This window comes from Dermacentor variabilis, unplaced genomic scaffold (assembly GCF_050947875.1).
Source record: "Dermacentor variabilis isolate Ectoservices unplaced genomic scaffold, ASM5094787v1 scaffold_13, whole genome shotgun sequence".
Lineage (NCBI taxonomy): Eukaryota > Metazoa > Arthropoda > Arachnida > Ixodida > Ixodidae > Dermacentor > Dermacentor variabilis.
This window is the reverse complement of record NW_027460291.1, coordinates 31,455,566-31,470,685: the sequence shown is the minus strand read 5'-3', so window position 1 is coordinate 31,470,685 and position 15,120 is coordinate 31,455,566. Positions and strand designations below refer to the sequence as shown.

Genomic DNA, 15,120 nt, shown 5'->3' with positions numbered 1-15,120 from the left:
AAGTCGAAAGCCTCTACGAAGACGTGGAATCGGCGATGGGTAAAGTGAAAACAAAATAGACTGTACTGATGGGTGACTTCAGTGCCAGGGTAGGCAAGAAGCAGGCTGGAGACAAGTCAGTGGGGGAATATGACATAGGCTCTAGGAATAGCAAGGGAGAGTTATTAGTAGAGTTTGCACAACAGAATAATATGCGGAAAATGAATACCTTCTTCCGCAAGCGGGATAGGCGAAAGTAGACGTGGAGGAGCCCGAATGGCGAGACTAGAAATGAAATAGACCTTATACTCGGCGCTAACCCTCGCATCACACAAGATGTGGACGTGCTCGGCAAGGTGCGCTGCAGTGACAATAGGATGGCAAGAATTCGAATTAGCCTAGACTTGAGGAGGGAACGGAAGAAACTGGTACATAAGAAGCCGTTTAATGAGTTAGCGGTAAGAGGGAAAATAGAGGAATTCAGGATCAAGCTACAGAACAGGTATTCAGCTTTAAATCAGGACCTTAGTTTTGAAGCAATGAACGACACTCTTATGGGCATCATTAAGAAGTGTGGAATAAAAGTCGGTGGTAACTCCGTTAGACAGGATAACAGTAAGCTATCGCAGGAGACGAAAGATCTGATCAAGAAACGCCAATGTATGAAAGCCTGTAACCTTACAGCTAGAATACAACTGGCAGAACCTTGCAAGTTAATCAACAAGCGTAAGACAGCTGACATAAGGAGGTATAATATGAATAGAATTGAGCATGCTCTCAGGAACGGAGGAAGCCTAAAAGCAGTGAAGAAAAAAATAGGAATAGGCAAAAATCAGATGCATATTAACATCATTACTAATATAGATGAGGTAGTTCCAGTGGCTAAGGAGTTCTATAGAAATTTATACAATACCAGTGGCACCCACGACGATAATGGAAGAGACAATAGTCTAGAGGAATTTGACATCCCACAAGTAACGCCGGAAGAAATAAAGAAAGCCTTGGGAGCTATGCAAAGGGGGAAGGCAGCTGGGGACGTTCAGGTAACAGCAGATTTTCTGAAGGATGGTGGGCAGATTGTTCTAGAGAAACTGGCCACCCTGTATACGCAATGCCTCGTGACCTCGAGCGTACCGGAATCTTGGAAGAACGCAAACATAAACTTAATCCATAAGAAAGGGGACGCCAAAGACTTGAAAAATTATAGACCGATCAGCTTACTGTCCTTTGTCTACAAAGTATTTACTAAGGTAATCGCAAATAGAATCAGGAACACCTTAGCCTTCTTACAACCAAAGGACCAGGCAGGATTTCGTAAAGGCTACTCAACAATAGACCATATCCACACTATTAATCAGGTGATAGAGAAATGTGCGGGATATAACCAACCCTTATATATAGCTTTCACTGATTACGAGAAAGCGTTTGATTCAGTCGAAACCTAAGCAGTCATGCAGGCATTACGGAATCAGGGTGTAGACGCGCCGTATGTAAAAACCACCGTTGTCCTCCATAAAGAAAGCAACAAAATCCCAATAAAGAAGGGCGTCAGGCAGGGAGATACGATCTCTCCAATACTATTCATAGTGTGTTTACAGGAGGTATTCAGAGGCCTGGATTGGGAAGAATTGGGGATAAAAGTTAATGGAGAATGCCTTAGTAACTTGCGATTCGCTGATGATATTGCCTTGATTAGTAACTCAGGGGACCAACTGCAATGCATGCTCCCTGACGTGGACTGGCAAAGCAGAAGGGTGGGTCTAAAATTAATCTTCAGAAAACTAAAATAATGTTTAACAGTTTCAGAAGAGAACAGCAGTTTACCTTAGGTAGCGAGGCACTGGAAGTGGTAAGGAAATACATCTACTCAGGGCCGGTAGTTACCGCGGATCCGGAGCATGAGATTGAAATAATCAGAAAAATAAGAATGGGAGCTTGAGAAGTAGTGAAGGACCGCGCAACGAGCGATGGGATTGAAAAATGATATAGGCGGTAGGTTAAAATATGGGAAGAGAGTGGTGTGGATTAATGAGCAAACGGAGGTAGGCGATTTAGTAGTTCACATTAAGAGATCTAAATAAAGCTGGACACTTCTTGTAACGGGTAAGGCAGATAGCCGTTTGCCTGTTGCATTTACAGAATGGGCGCCAAGAAAAGGGAACTGCTGTCGAGGACAGCCGAGAAGTATAGGTGTCGGGATGTAATTAGGAAGTTTGCTGGCATAAGGAGAGGCCACTTGGCACAAGACAGGCGTAAGTAGAGATCACTGGGAGAGACATTTGTTCTACAGTTTGCATATAGGCTGCTGCTGATGATGATTGAGGTAAGCTTGCGTTGCGTCTTAAGAACGTCCATATTCAAATGACTCCAAGGAGTCGTTTGAACTGATGGTGAACCCAACCGCTTGCTTTGTACCGTTCAGTGCAATAGGCAGAGGGTGGTTATCACTCCAAACGTCGTGATCACATAGGTCTACCGCATTCGCACCCTCTGCGAGTGCCTTCCCGGGTGATGCGTCATGTGTCCTCCGGCGGCTTGAATAATAATAATAATAATAATAATAATAATAATAATAATAATAATAATAATAATAATAATAATAATAATAATAATAATAATAATAATAATAAATTATACAAGGTGTTCATTAAAGTGCTCAGGAACAACTTCGAGGGTCTTGGTGTTGGCGCACTCTACAAAATAATGCACAAGAAAAACAGTGCACGCCCACACACACATACACACGCGCGCATACATAAAAAGAATAATAATTTCGCGAATACAGATTTTAACAGAGCATAAAATGTATGCACGAAGACAATCCAAAGCAAAAGTGTTAGAAACAGAAAAAGGATTACAAAATGACGGAACACACAACAAATATGAGAGTCTTTGTTCAGTTATTGAAACTACTCTGCAACTACTTTCAGGAAAATATTAAAATTAGGCATTAATACATCCAGGCACTAGGAATGGGCATTATGTGTCGTCCGCGCTCTAGATACAGGGTCACAAAAATCGGAAGGCTGAAAGGCACGCTCTTTCCTTGTGCCTTTCTGTGGAATTTAAAAGCGCACATTAGAAAGAAAGTGCGAGCAGCAGATTTTTTCATGTATTATATTGTGGAGAAAAAGAACATCCGATTTGTTGCGTCTACAGGTGATGGTAATCAACAGGTAACAAGAGTGTCTCTGTCAGCTCCATGGAGATGGAAGGCTTTTGACAGAATCGATGTTTAAATGAAGATGTGAACGTTTTTGCACACATTCGAGAAGTGAGCGATTTGACCTACAAGTGCCGCCCCGAACGACGGAGGCGTACGCAATAACTGGAAGGCATACGCTCTTATATATAATTACAAAGTGACCAGGTTGTTTGAAGTCTCTGCTTACACGACATACTGTCCCGAGCATTCGAAGTTCGCGCTGCCTCGTCTGCTGAGCGTGGGGCGAGAAACTCGGAGAGCTGTCGAAGTATACACTCCAAGGTCCTTTGTTCCCTGAGCTCTTGGCAGGAGAACGTCTTTAACGCCATATGGAAATGAAGGCCTGCTGGTCTTCCGCGGGAAGCTTACGACTTTCGTTTTTGATGCGTTTATGACCAGCTTGTTTCCAGCGCACCATGATGCAAAATTCGCAATGTCCTTCTGAACAGTGGCTCAATGATTAACATTTTTTACAGCTTTGAAAAGTTTCGCGTCATCAGCGTATAAGAAAATGGAAGAGTTTTGAATGACTGTCGAAATGTCGGTAATAAACAGCGAGAAAAGAGGAGGGTCCAGGAAAGACCCTTGAGGAACACCACTTGTAACCACATAAAGTTCTGACGACTGACCATTTACGCTAACGTAGCCGTGCCGGTCGCGTAGGCAGCTTTTGATTATCGCTGTGACAGAGTGGTGCAGATCAAGTTGTGTCAACTTTCGAAGGAGTATTTTGTGGCATAGAACATCAAACACCTTACTGTGGTCAAAATAAATGACATCCAGCTGTGCTTTCTTATACACTACTTGAGAGGCATGCATCATGAAGCTAACGAGGTTGCTAGTTGTAGAGCGTCCCGATATGAATCCATGTTGCCGAGGAATAATAGTATGTTTAATAGAGGATGAAATTATTGAGTGCAGAATTGACTCGAATAATTTATATGCTACGCATAGTAGAGAAATACGTCTGTAGTTACTCGCAGCAGTTTTTACCTTTGACTTAAAGACGGGAACGACCCGCGCTAGTTTCCAAGCATTTTGGAATGTCTTCGTTATTAAAGCAGAATTAAAAATACAAGTAAGCACTGGAACAAGCAAAGACCCGTACATCTTAATCAAAGCAGGTGATTTGTCATCAGGACCACATGAAAAAGACGGTTTTAAGTGTTTGATATTCTTAGAGACAATTTCCTCTGTGACCGATAGACTTGAAACCAGGGAAGGGTCATTGGAAAGCTCACTAGCTCTGTCAGTGTACCCTTCAGCGTACACAGACACGAAGTGTAGGGCGAAGGCGCCCGCGACATCTGAAACAGGTTGGCTCAAAGGGGTCCAAATTACTGTTGCATGTCAAAATGTAAAACTTAAAACACACCTAGAAGCTGTTGCTATTCGGGCCATACTCTCGAATAGGCTTGTAACGGTGTGTTCGCTGTACATTCCACCATAATATCTTCTTAATAGCGTGGAATTTGAAATCTTAATTGACCAACTGCCGGAGCCATATATACTGGTCGGGGATCTGAACACTCACAACACACTGTGGGGCGACTCACGTTGTGACGCAAGGGCACGAATCATAGAAAAGTTCCTTGTGTCGTCAGGTACTTCCCTATGCAATGAAAAGATTCAACTTATTTCAACACAGCACACAAGGCTTCTTCTGCAATAGATTTAGCATTAGGTTTTGCAGCACTCATACCATATATAGAATGGAAAGTGATCAAAAATTCGTATAATAGCGACGATTTCCCAGTGGCGCTACAGACCATTCAACATGAGCCTGCTGACCTTCCGAAAAAGCGGAACTTGCATGGAGCTAATTGGAGTGAATTTAAAGAGCTTTCTACCTTATTATTTGACGCAATTTAAAATTTGGGGGTGGAAGAAATGTGTACATATGTCAGCCCATCCTTCATGCCGCACAAGAATAAATTCATCAGTCCTCGAGCGGAAGACCTTCGTCAAAGCCTTGGTGGAATTCGAATTGTGAAAAAGAAAAAAAGGAACAAAACAAACCTTGGAGTGTTTTCTCCCGCTGCCCTACAACGGACAGATTTATTGCCTTTAAACGATGCAAGATGAACGGCAGACGTAGACCCCACATGGCGAAAAGAACGAGCTGGACAAATTACCTCTCGTCTGTCAACTCTTACACAGATACAAAAAAAGAGTCTATAACAGGTTTAGGAGGCGCAAAGGGAATGCATTCAATCCTCTTCCACTTGGTAATAAACACGGAAACACATTGGAACAACAGGTGATACATTAGGGAAGCATATTGAGTATATATCTATCTCAAAGCATTACACGCAAAATTTTTCTAGCTATGGAAGAATAGCGGAGTCAGCTCGAATGCATACTCGGCATGCAACTGCAGATACATACAACCAACCTTTTTCTATGCAGGAGCTAAACATTGCTTTAGACTCCTGCAAAAGTTTTGCACCCGCGGCGGATAGTATAACATATGGTATGATGAAAATGCTACGTGAAAGTATGCTAGAATGTTTACTTGGCCTGTTTAACACACTTTATGCTACAGGCCGCCTTCTCTCTACGTGGAAAAAAGCCATAGTTATTCCCATTCTCAAAACCAGAAACGACTCTACTTTCTTGATAAATTATAGACCGATAGCTTTGACCAGCTGCTTTTCTAAAGTATTTGAAAAGATTATCAATCGTCGTCTTACCTTTTTCATAGAATACAGTATATATATATATAGTCATCATAAGAAGCCAACAAACACTGACACCAAGGACAACTTAGCGGAAATTACTTGTACCTAATAAATGAAATAAAGAAACGATGAATTAATGGAAATGAAAGTAGATGAAAAAACAACTTGCCGCATCTGGGGAACAATCCCACAACCTTCGCATTACGCGTGCGATGCTCTACCAATTCAGCTACCACGGCACCGTTGCCCCATCCACTTTCTTGGATATTTATGTTTCTTAGTAGAACCCTGGGAGTGCTAGCCAGCGCCACCACTCTCAGACCTGGGCGGCGGATGTGGAACATCCTTTCTGCCGCAGGCGTCACGGGAAGGTGATCTTCTTTTGGGTGAAGGCAACCGGTTAATAAACCCACACATGCTACCTGAAGGCATCGATGTTGCCTGATTCGAGACTCTCGTTATATAATAAACGAGAAGAAAGGGGGTTAACCGAGGGGCCCGATTTTATTAGTCATATCATAAGAAGCCAACAAACACTGACACCAAGGACAACATAAGGGAAAATAATTTATCGTTTCTTTATTTCATTTATTGAGCACAAGTAATTTCCCCTATATTTTCCTTGGTGTCAGTGTTTCTTGGCTTCTAAAGATATGACTAATAAAATCGGGCCCCTCGGTTAACCCTCTTTCTTCTCGTTTGTGTGTGTGTGTGTGTGTGTGTGTGTGTGTGTGTGTGTGTGTGTGTGTGTGTGTGTGTGTGTGTGTGTGTGTGTGTGTGTGTGTGTGTGTGTGTGTGTGTGTGTGTGTGAATGTGTGCGTGTGTGCGTGCGTGCGTGCCTCACCCGCGACCAACGTTTACCGTGATCGCGTAACATGACAGCGTCGCCCAGGTCGTCCACTTCAACGCGAATTTGCCAGGGCTCCTCGCACCTCAAAGGGACATCAAGTAAACGTTAAAATTTGCCTTAGATTAGCCTCGTCTGACACTATCGACAAACATATTAGCCATGTTTCATCTTTATTGAGACAAACTGTTTATTTCGGCGAACTTAAAAGATATGATGCCACGGACATGCGAAACTGTCGTGATTTTTTTGGTACCAAATGGCGCTGCAGCATCAGTGCTCACGATGATTTCGCGGTGTGAAACGCTTTAGAAGCCCAATTCTTCACTGCACCAATAATTTGCTTCTGCACTCAAGCATAGCAGCAAGCACAGAAGCATAGAAGCAAAGTTGATTTCGCTGTATATATCTGCCGCCGTTCTGCGACGAGGCTGCAACTTTAGGGCAAGTTTGCCATAGGGACAGAAACTGCCGCTAATGGCGCCTCTGCAGAGGTAAGCAAGATACGTTTGGTGTAATGGAGGGGAAAAAATGAGGAAAGAGATTGATACGACCGCATTCGTTGCAGGCATAGGTATACCGGTACAAGGTAGATGGAGAAGCTTTGAGGAAGAAAAAAAGATTAAGGAGAGTTATACAAAAATGGTAGGATGAAAAGCATCTACAGCATGCCTGAGTAATTCAAGCAGGCTAGCTGACCATTTGTCACCGCCCCGTTTCAAAGGAGATGCCAATAAATCATCACCAGGCTTGAGTGCCGCTTCCCATTGGGACCTTTGAACCTTGAGCTTTATTTGCAACAAGTAGTTTTGCATGATGCGGGAAATCCCACAGAAAAAGCATTCATAGATGAGTTGCGGTCTGTGTCAGTTGCTACATATTCTTGAGATTTAAAGCAGTCAAAACACAAACAACAGAGGAGAGATGTGGCACACACAATGACTGGTAGGCCGGTTGGCATTGAGAGCCCACAGTAAAACAACAAATTAGGCAGTGGCAAGGGTTGGGCCTTTTTTGAAATCAGAGAAGCGCAGAGCGAGATTAGTTTTTAATAAAGACTCAGGAACATGGAGGAAAATAAATGAGCGCCAAAAGTGCACAAATACCTGTACCTCACAAAGAGGAAACGGAATGGAGGAAGGAGTGAAAAAAGTCGGTTATCCAGTACAGCGTAATTGAAAGTATAAATTGACATCCAGGAATCATCAACAAGAAAGTGAGAGAAACAAAGACGGTAAATTGAGTGCAAGGAATAGAAATATAAAATACCATGGATATTTATAAGTTTGGCAAGAAAGAAGTTAGAAAGGAAGCTCTGTACGATAACACACAAGGGCAGCGCCTTGCTATTTGAGACCGAACCTGGTTGCCTAAGTACAAAAACATACCGGAGCAAATATTCGGAATAGCATGCCATATGTGTCCGCTGCAGCAAAAATCTGCAAACAGCTCAGTACAACCAAAAGGAATGCGAAGGTTAGACCAGTAGGTAACATCCACCTTCCATAAGCGATTTGATTCCAAGCGGATAGAAGCATTAATCAGTCAGCCGCCCAGATAAGCAAGAGACGTTTAGAGTATTGGCGGGAAAAAGAAAGCAGGCAAATGATTAATAGGAGCGGATGAGAGGCAGCAGAAGCGTCCGCTCCCCTCGGTTCAGCGCGGTGACAGCGTGTGTTCGCGCTCGACGAGTGATATGTGTCCGTGTTTGCCTGTGCACGTGTAACACCATGCTTGTCAATTTATAAAGTAAGCGAATGTTTAAGTATTCTTTGTTACGATTCTTACTTCGTGCGGTTTTCCAATAATTTGCTATCGTTGGCAATGCTTCCCCTTTCAGGCCCCACAGCAACTTTTTTTCGTGTGCACAACGGTACTGTCGATTATTAACGCGATAGCGTTAAGGAGCTCGTGTCGCAGAAAAGCCGGTGTCGTCGGCGTCGGTGGCGTTGGCCGTGAGCGATAAATCCCGACAGGCACTTCATGAATAAAAAAAAGCTTGCAAGATGGGCTGGGTGAGAATCGAACCAGGGTCTCCGGAGTTTGAGGCGGAGACGCTACCACTCCGCCACGAGTTCTTTTTTTTTCTTTATTACATGGAAAAGAAAACTGAAGGTGTATTACAAAGTGGACACGACTACACACTTAAAACTCAGGCAAACACACACATGCATCCAACAAGAGCATCCAGTCTGGCGGAGGTTCCTACGCAGCGTAGACACTTCTTACATAAGCAGCACTTTCGCGAAAGAAGGACTTTGTAGATCGCGGGCTTTCGGCATGGCGGTCACACAGTCTACTTCTCCATAGGCTATGTAAACCAAGTACTATGAACATGTCATAGGGAGGACCACCCGTAACCTTAAACGGTAGAAACCTAATTGTATATGGGGTCATGTCAATGTCCTTTTTGAGCGTCCGTTGGAGAATGTCCCAAAAGAATACAGCGTCCCTACAGTCTATGAAGCAGTGATCTATGGTTTCGGCACGTGGACAGAGCCGACAGTTTGTTGACCATGGCACAAAGCAACCCCTCGAATTCAACCAAGTTTTAACAGGGAGTGTTTCCGAATGTAATTTAAAGAAAAATGTTTTTACTCCAGGAGGTACACACATTTTTCGGACGCGCTTAAGTACATCCTGATAAGGTCGGTTTAAATAAGGTGCACGATACAAAGGATCTGGGAAAATAGAGTCCACCAGTGCCGCAGAAATTGCTTTTCGACTCGCAGTGAACACGTACTCCAGGCTGAATCTAACCTTCAAGAAAAGAAATGTGTCAACAACCTCCTTAAGAAAGCCCCAAGGGGCCTGTGGGACATCTTTGGCATTTGATGACACTACTATATTAGGAATATAATGAACTAAACGGAGTTGCAACATTTCACGCAAAAATGGATGGTCATTGTCTCGAAAGAAAAACAGGCGTGAAACAATTTGCCTGATGAAGAGGTGGACTAATCCTAGACCACCACGTTCAAGAGGGAGGAACAGATTGTCGCGCCGCATCGATTCACAACTGGAACTCCAAATAAATGTTGCAAATACGCGATGCAGTGCCTGAAGGCGAAGTCGTGAGCAGTGCAGTACTTGCAGCACATACATAAGACGGGAAGCTAAGAAAACGTTACACACTTCAGCACGAGAGAACATTGACAAATTCCGCCCTCGCCATGAATTCACTTTACGTTGAATTTTGCCAACTTCTCCCGACCAATGAGCGTTGCTATTTCTATACTGTGAGAGAGGCACACCTAAATAACGCAGATCTTCTTTCCATTGAATGCCTGCGTAATGTGATGGCATTGTGGCCCATAATCCAAACCAAAAACCTGAACTTTTTTCAAAGTTAACGCTTGCACCAGAAGCCGCACAATATTCTTCTGTAATTGCAAGAGCAGTCATCACACTCTCTTTATCTGTACAAAAAAAGGCCACATCGTCTGCATACGCAAGAACCCGAACCTCATTAGTGAGTAATTTAAACCCTTGGAAATTTTGTTCTTTAACAATGCTCATACAAAGTGGTTCTAAATACAAGCAGAACAGGAGCGGTGACAAAGGGCATCCTTGTCGTACTGATGATGCAAGCCTAATCGAATCGGAGAGAGAGCCATTCACTATCAGCCTCGTTGAACCATTAGCATAACATATCCTGACGCCTCTAAGGAGCAGGGACCCGATATTTATATGCTCTAGTACAGTAAACAGGAATGAGTGATTTACCCTGTCGAACGCCTTAGCCAGATCTAGCTGTACCATTGCCACCTGTCCAAACCCCTCAGCTACACACTCTAGCACCGATCTCGCAACATGAATGTTCGTCTGAATGGACCGGCCTCTGATGCCACATGTTTGATGATCACCGACCACAGATCTTATTACAACTTGCAAACGGTTAGCTAATACCTTAGCAAAAATTTTATAATCAACATTGCATAAGGAGATAGGCCGATATCCGTCAACTTTTTGCAATTTCGTCTCATCATCGCTTTTGGCTATAAGGACGGTGTGTCCTTCGTACATTGTGGTGGTTAGGTAACCTACTTCCAAGGCCTCACGGTACACCTGAAGTAATAATGGTGATAAGAGGGAACGAAAACACTGATAAAATTCGGCAGTAAGGCCATCGGGGCCGGGCGTCTTGCCCTTCGCTAACGAATCGATGCATGAAGTTACCTCATTGATATCAATGTTTTCATTTGTGTAATTGTAATCATCCTGATTTAACTGGGGCAGCAACGATACAATTTTTTTGGCAGCATCTGTATCCAATGGCTTGTGGTCTCGAAATAGTTTTTGATAATGCTCGAAAAACGCTTTAGTTATTAGAGTAGGGTCATTAACAATGATTCCACCATACTCTATATGTAGGATTTGTTTAGACAGCGCGTGTTGGCGTTCATCACCAAGGGCCCTACTGCAAGGCTGTTCTTCCAGGAAACGCTGCTCTCGCGCACGCACTAGTGCACCTCTGTATTTTTCTGCGTTCAAAGTTTGTAACTGTGCCTTGACCTTATGAATATCATCAATATATTGACCCGGATGTAGAAATTCAAGCTCATGCAATTCACTCAGAAGTTTATACAATGTTTTGTAATTATTCTTTTTTTCAAAGGCCAATATTGATGATTCTTCGATAGCTATCATTTTAACTTCCTGTTTGAATAATTCCCACACAGCAAATAGTGGCAAGTCCTTGCGGCATGATGCATGAGCTATAAGCTCAGTAACACGATTTAAGAAACACTCACGCGAAAGTAATTGGTTATTAAACTTCCACAGCTCCCAGCACATACGCCGACTTTGATACCGACGGCTGCCAAACGATGCTGAGACTAGACAATGGTCACTAAAGAATATAGGGTGCACAGTGTAACCATATATAAGAGGTAGTGCGCTAAGTGAAACGTAAATTCGATCAAGCCTTGCATGCGAGGTGCCCTGGAAGTGCGTATATCGACATCCTGCCTTTTCATTTTCCCCAATGTCCACAAGCTTATAATCACATATCAGGCGTTGCAATGCATCACTACTTGGATCACGTCTCAGCTTCAGTGACGCACGATCTTGCGCGTTACATACACAATTAAAGTCTCCAAAGAGGACCAATGCGCGATCAGTACAGAAATGATGTTCTAGAGATAAGAAGAAGCACTCGCGTTCACGTAACTTGTTCGGAGCATAAACACACACAAATCTAAAGCTCATACCACTGATATCCATATCGCAACAGATTAGGCGCCCTTCCCTATCTGTAAACAAATTAAGCAAATCACATGGTAAATGTTTTCTAACAAATAACATACAGCCTGCGGAAACGCCGACTGCATGGCTGACACAAACATTATAGTCAGATAGGAATGGAGATAGAGCTGCTTCTGTGTTTTCATCGGATTCAATCTTTGTTTCTTGGATAGCAGCAATGTCCAATTTTCTATTGCGTAACAAATGAAGAAGCTGTACTTGCCGTCGCTTACTTCGTAAGCCACGGACATTTAAAGTGCCAAAATGGAAGGGAAGAGCGCCCGCCATGATTACCTATGTAGGTGCAGCGTCTAAACACTGCTCCAGAGGTGCACCACTCCCTTCTTGATGAGGTGATTCACAAAGGGCCTTATGGTGCACGTTAACACAAGGGACATCTGCAGGAGTAGGCGTTCCCTGGAGCGGTTTTGTCAACTTTGACACCTTGGGAACGCGAGCCTCTTTTCTCGAGGGCGATGAATTGTCAGATGGCGCTGGACGCTTCTTAGCGGCCTCGCACATCGATCCAGATTCCACTGACGGTGGGCGATCTTGAACTGGTGGCGATTCTGCCCATGACACAGATGGTTCGTCGTCAGGCGCCTTCGTCTCATCCTCGCTCGCAGGCTTCTGGCTGAGGCTAATGTCAGCCGATGACGGCTTAATCTGTTCTTGTCGATGAGTCTCAGGGAGTGTTTCTCCAGTTGCATCCACAACTTCGGTCACGTCGGTGATGGTATCATCCTCAGCTGGTCTATTTCCACGAAGCTTGTCAGCGTAGGTTCCGACGCATGCATCTGCAGGGTGACCGTAGCGGTGACAGTTACTGCAGCGTGGTGTTCGACATTGTCGCCGGATATGCCCAACTCTGTTGCACCGGAGGCAAAGTGGTGGTCGGCCAGGTACCAAGATAAGGCACTGGTGGCCATATATGCTCAACAGATGTGGCAGATTACTGGCAGAAACGCCATCTTTCAATGTGAACGCCACGTCTCGGTTAGTCATTTGCCAGCCCTCCATGCCGTCACACCGCCACATTTCTCTCGTGATGGACTGCACTGTGCCATATGGCTCTAGCGCTTCAACAATCCGTCTCTGTTCGAGGTGTGGGGGAAGCCAAAGAAGCTTCATCTTGATATTCTTGCATTCAGGGTCAATGACAAGGCACTTGAGGCCCTTCACCAACAACTCGCCTTTGTCGACAAGTTTCTGTTTCGCGATGCTATTAACGCATGTCACCAACCACAAATGGCTCATCTGGTATTGTCCAGCGCCGAGTATGTCAGTTGCATTTAGCACTGACAGGAGAGCATCGCGAAAGTCCGGGGCTCGATACGGCCGCCCTGCCAGGTCAGCATGCAGGAAAACTGAATTGAGGACGGTGTTGCCAGTCGGTAGACGAGGAAGAACGACTTTATAATTACCGGAATCGGTAGATGACGGTGGGTGTGATCCTCGGCCAAGGGCCGATGCGCTGTTTCCAGCGGAGCTCATCGCAAACGTGGCCGTTCGAACAAGCCTCTTCGATACGCCACGAGTTCGATACTTCAAAGCGGTACAAAAGCGCCTCTAGTGAATGCGGTGTTGCCTTGGAAACGAGCCGTAGAAAGGTATACTGCAGTGTATATCGGTAATTATGAACATGTAACTTACAGAAGTCGCAGTTACACGAGTAGCGAAGTGCGTTTCCGCTACATTTCTTCTGCGCTTTCCGCACACGCAGAGCCATCTTGCGGCAAACACAGAAGACCCCCTCCTCTCAATGTACGGCGCTGCCCCGACAGGAGGTGCGCCACGCGCGCATTGGGGCTGTGCGGGGGCCGGTGCGAGGCGCGTCGCGGCCCGGACTCCCTCTCCCCTGACGACGCTTCGCCTTGCTGCCTCACGGGTTGCAGAATCAAGCGTCCTTACTTTCTTTAGATCACTATCTGTCTATCTCTCTACCTGTGCCGATCACGACGTTTAGCTGGCGTGCATCGTTTCTCCCTCCGAGACGCCGAGTTCTTTGGTTCGTTCCGCTTGCTCAGGCGCACGTTTCGTTGCCGCGCCGAACGCTGCGCTGCTGGGCGCTCACCACGTCCGATGCGGGGCGCCTCGTAAGTGATCGCTGCGCCGTAGCTGGCGGTAGCCCATTGTATTACACCCCTTGGCAGGTCGACGGGAACACTGTCGCGTTCCACTGTTCAAGGCGAAGCTTACCAAATATTACTCGTGGAGTGAGTAACAGAAGCGACGCAAAGCCACGTTGCTACTGGACCGAGGAGACGTGTTCCTGGGAGAACTGACTGGTGATCGGTTGTTAACGTTTATTCAACTCTTGAGCAAGTGTAGGGAATCTGTTATGCTCACAAGCGTGACTTGCTTACAAGCGTATGCTTACAAGCGCGACGAACAGGCTGATGCCACCGCATCAGCCTGTTCGTTTCCAGCTATTCCACAATGGATAGGAATCCACTGCAGCACGATGGAATGCCCGGATTGAGACGCCTCAGCAAGCAGATACATGATATCATAAACCAGAGGACTATATGCGGTTCTGTGATTCATATAATTGCCGATGAATTGCAGTGCTCGTTTTGAGTCACAGAACACTGTCCATTTCTCGAGGCTTTGTTGTAGTATGCAGGTAATTGCTTCTCGAACTCCGGTCAACTCAGCTGCTGTAGACGACGTTCTGCGTCTTATTTTGAACCATTGTGCGATCCCCATTACAGGTATCATGTAAGCTGCCGCAGATGAGGTCTGTATCACAGAATCATCTACAAAAACATGTTCGATATATCCATACATGTAAGTAATGTAGGATAACGCTAAATGCTTGAGCCCAGCAAGCGGTATTTTCGACTTCTTCGTTATTCCAGGGATTGAGAGTCTCACTTTGGCTTCGCCATCGTCCAGAGTGGAACTTCTGGTGTGTCATGCGCTTCGAAATCCGACAGCAATAAGTCTTGCTGCGACAACATGGCTTCTCAGTAGGCGGCGACCGGCCGTATTCTTGCGACGTTCTTCAGTGGATGATTCCTGTGTCGAGTCAGTAGCCTTAGATGCACTTGCAATGACACATGTTGCCGATAAACTCGAGCTGGGCACGCGTGTGCCTCTGCAATAGTGCCCCAAGTTGACGCACATCGTGGTAGTCATTGTGATAGTGCGCCAGCCCG

The 15,120-nt window shown here is 45.0% G+C and overlaps 2 protein-coding genes across 3 annotated transcripts in view; one reads left to right on the top strand and one right to left on the bottom strand.

The window, feature by feature from the left end:
* The window catches only part of LOC142566576 (uncharacterized), a 221,112-nt gene that overhangs the window by 157,904 nt on the left and 48,088 nt on the right, over positions 1 to 15,120 (top strand). The gene's annotated exons all lie outside the window — the stretch shown is intronic.
* On the bottom strand, positions 12,254 to 13,453 carry LOC142566773 (uncharacterized). Its single transcript, XM_075677656.1, has one exon. It carries the CDS (start codon positions 13,451 to 13,453, stop codon positions 12,254 to 12,256), a length of 1,200 nt encoding a protein of 399 aa, XP_075533771.1.